This window comes from Phytophthora infestans, genomic scaffold (genome assembly GCF_000142945.1).
Source record: "Phytophthora infestans T30-4 supercont1.273 genomic scaffold, whole genome shotgun sequence".
NCBI classification, from domain to species: domain Eukaryota; phylum Oomycota; class Peronosporomycetes; order Peronosporales; family Peronosporaceae; genus Phytophthora; species Phytophthora infestans.
This window is the reverse complement of record NW_003303486.1, coordinates 67,630-70,266: the sequence shown is the minus strand read 5'-3', so window position 1 is coordinate 70,266 and position 2,637 is coordinate 67,630. Positions and strand designations below refer to the sequence as shown.

Below are 2,637 nucleotides of genomic sequence, written 5' to 3'. Positions count from 1 at the left end.
ATATATTGGATGAGTTTGTTGGACCTTACAGCGACACAGACTCTCAGGACGATGATGAACGAAACAAAGACAATGACGAGGTAGATCCAGAATTGAGAAACGCAGGTGTCCAGCAAATGGCTCGACAACTAGCCGCATTCGAGCAGAAACTCGATATCCTACTTAGCAAGCAGTTTACTATAAATAATTACGTAACAAGGTAAAAATATAGCTTCAAGTTTAGATAAAAGTAATGTTATCCACTCGCAATCACTTGTTGCCCCCCCCCCTTCAGTCACATTCTCATCTGAAGTCCTATCGGGCGCGATGTACTTTCGCTCGCGCATCTAGCAAATCTTTGAATTTAGCGTACAGTTTGGAGATGCGCTTCTTCTCCGCTCGCTTTGGGTCGAAAAACAAAGTTGCTGCCAACGGAGGCTCGCGTTGAGTCTTGCCCACAGTTTGACTGCTTCTGCGTCTTGAGTTACCATGATCCGACGCTGGCTTTGGAGATGGCCCCGCAGTGGTGACAACCCTATCTGATCCAGTAATTGGAGCTGCTGTAGTAGCGAGTACAGATGCACAAAAAGCAGCACGCTGAAGCTTCTGTCGAAAATGCTGTCGTCTCTTTACTGGGTCGGTCAAGGGGGAATTAGCCACGTACACGTTAACGCGTTCAATGTGCAGAATGGCGCGACCTTGACACTGGACGCGAACAAATCTGCCTCGAGACTTTTGTGGGGCGATAAACTCGATCAATGGTCCAATATTGTCGGGGACACACAGGGAACTCACAGAACCTGCGACGATATCGTCACAGTTGCGACCTACTCCACTTTTCATCGAGATACAAATGTGCAGAGGATAAGACCTAGTAGTTCGTCGACTAGGGTTTCCTCTGGCTGCAGCATACAAATGACTCACCTCGTCTCGAACATAAACATTGACAGAATGAACTTCGACGTAATTGGCGAGGTCGATCTCCCACCACGGCTGGAATTCCTCCTTTGTATGAGCAGAACGGTTCGTGTCGGGGTCCAACGCGTTCTGTGCTTTCATACTGCAGATAGTGGAAGATTGACGAACGCGTTTGTTGATAGCGATATCCGCCAGGCTGCTGTCGGTAATACTGCGCACTGGTGGCTGTTGGTGCCAGCGGTAGAATATGGAATCGTGGATCATCCGAGTGATTTCCGCGTCTTTGTCTTCTTTATTGCTATCATCGAATCCTATTGTTTTGTCTTCTGGAGTTTTTATGACCTGTCTGTTTTCATCTTGTGCCAAGATTTCTTGGCACTGGAGACAAACGTTTGCTGTTCCGTATAAGACTGAGGGATTATTAATCTTGTTGGAGTTCTGAAGGACCCCCCATCTGCGACGGATATCGCAAACCCGCTTCATGACGACTACCCCAGACAGACTGGAGCGCGTGAATCTTCGCTCGCAGAGAGCACAAGGTGCTCGCCACATTTTTGAATGGTCGGCTGAACTCGACTCGCTACGATCAAGTGGCTTGGTGGTCTTCCTGGAAGGCAAATAGCTAGGCGATGATGAAGGTCGCGGTCTAGACCGCCGAGTGGTGTAATCCAGGTGTCTGCACAGAGCTAAATCAATATCTCGTTGGTTTCCTGCTGCTGGAGGATCCATTGCCTTTTCAAAGTGTAGTAACTTGCTTCCATAGCTCATCGTCACCCAGCCACAGCCTTGAGGTGTTGCACTTGATGGATGAGTTTTCATTTGTTCAGCAGTCGATGCGGTTGTTGCGGATTTCGCTCGTGTAAGAGACTTTGTCTTGATTCCTGTCTCTGCTGTGACCATACGACGCTCCATGGAGCTGTTGGTGGTGGGCTTCGTTCCTCGCTCTAGAGGCTTGTTGGATGCTTTATTTCCCATATCGTTTAACAAATCTGACGCTGGAGCATCAAACTTTGCACACAAAATTGCCTGATCGACGTTCGTTACGAACGTCGATCAGGGATGCCGAATATTGCATTTTTATCTATTGCTAATCAAAGCAGAAAATAAATAATTGGGTTAGAGAGCTGACTAGACCAAAATAGATTATTGAACTTCCTCAGATCAAAAAATAGATTATTGGTGCAGCAAAATTGGTACACAGCGAGGGCACCAGTATCAAAGAATGTATGGCCAATTAAACACCGCCCAATAGACTATTGGTGCTACAACGGGAGCGAAAATAAATAATTGATCTTCCTCTCCAGAAAGTCTCCAATAGATAATTGGTGCTTTCTTATTGCAATAATTGCAGCACCAATTTATTTTTCGGCATCCCTGCGTTCGTAGCGATTACTTCGACGAGAAAAGGAGACACGTAGTTACTCTCTTCTTCCTCAACAATAGTATCGATAAATCGCTGTTCTTGATTAAATACTGGGCCCATTTCTTGGATACTTAACAGCTTAGCATCCAAGCACTTGCCAACCGCTGCAAATGACCCCATCGTTCAGAATCGAGATCGACAGCCGCCTAATAACCTTTTCTTTTCATCTAGAGCTTCAGTGAGATGAATCTGATGCTTTAGCTGAATCTCATGGGCAAAGTGGGTAAAAGATACCTCCTGCTGCTGGGACGATATCGATGATATAGGTGGCATTCGCAGCTTAAGTAGGTGCTCACAGTAATAGATCGCTATCTCTG

General features: G+C 46.3%; 1 protein-coding gene across 1 annotated transcript; it reads right to left on the bottom strand.

Annotated features, from left to right (window-relative positions):
- Window positions 1–655: 655 nt before the first annotated feature.
- On the bottom strand, window positions 656–1,449 carry PITG_21106 (uncharacterized protein; the record flags this gene model as incomplete). Its single annotated transcript, XM_002895056.1, has 3 exons — window positions 656–711; window positions 780–1,178; window positions 1,284–1,449. The coding sequence occupies 3 exons, from the start codon at window positions 1,447–1,449 to the stop codon at window positions 656–658; spliced, it is 621 nt and encodes a 206-aa protein (XP_002895102.1).
- Between the last annotated feature and the right edge of the window lie 1,188 nt (window positions 1,450–2,637).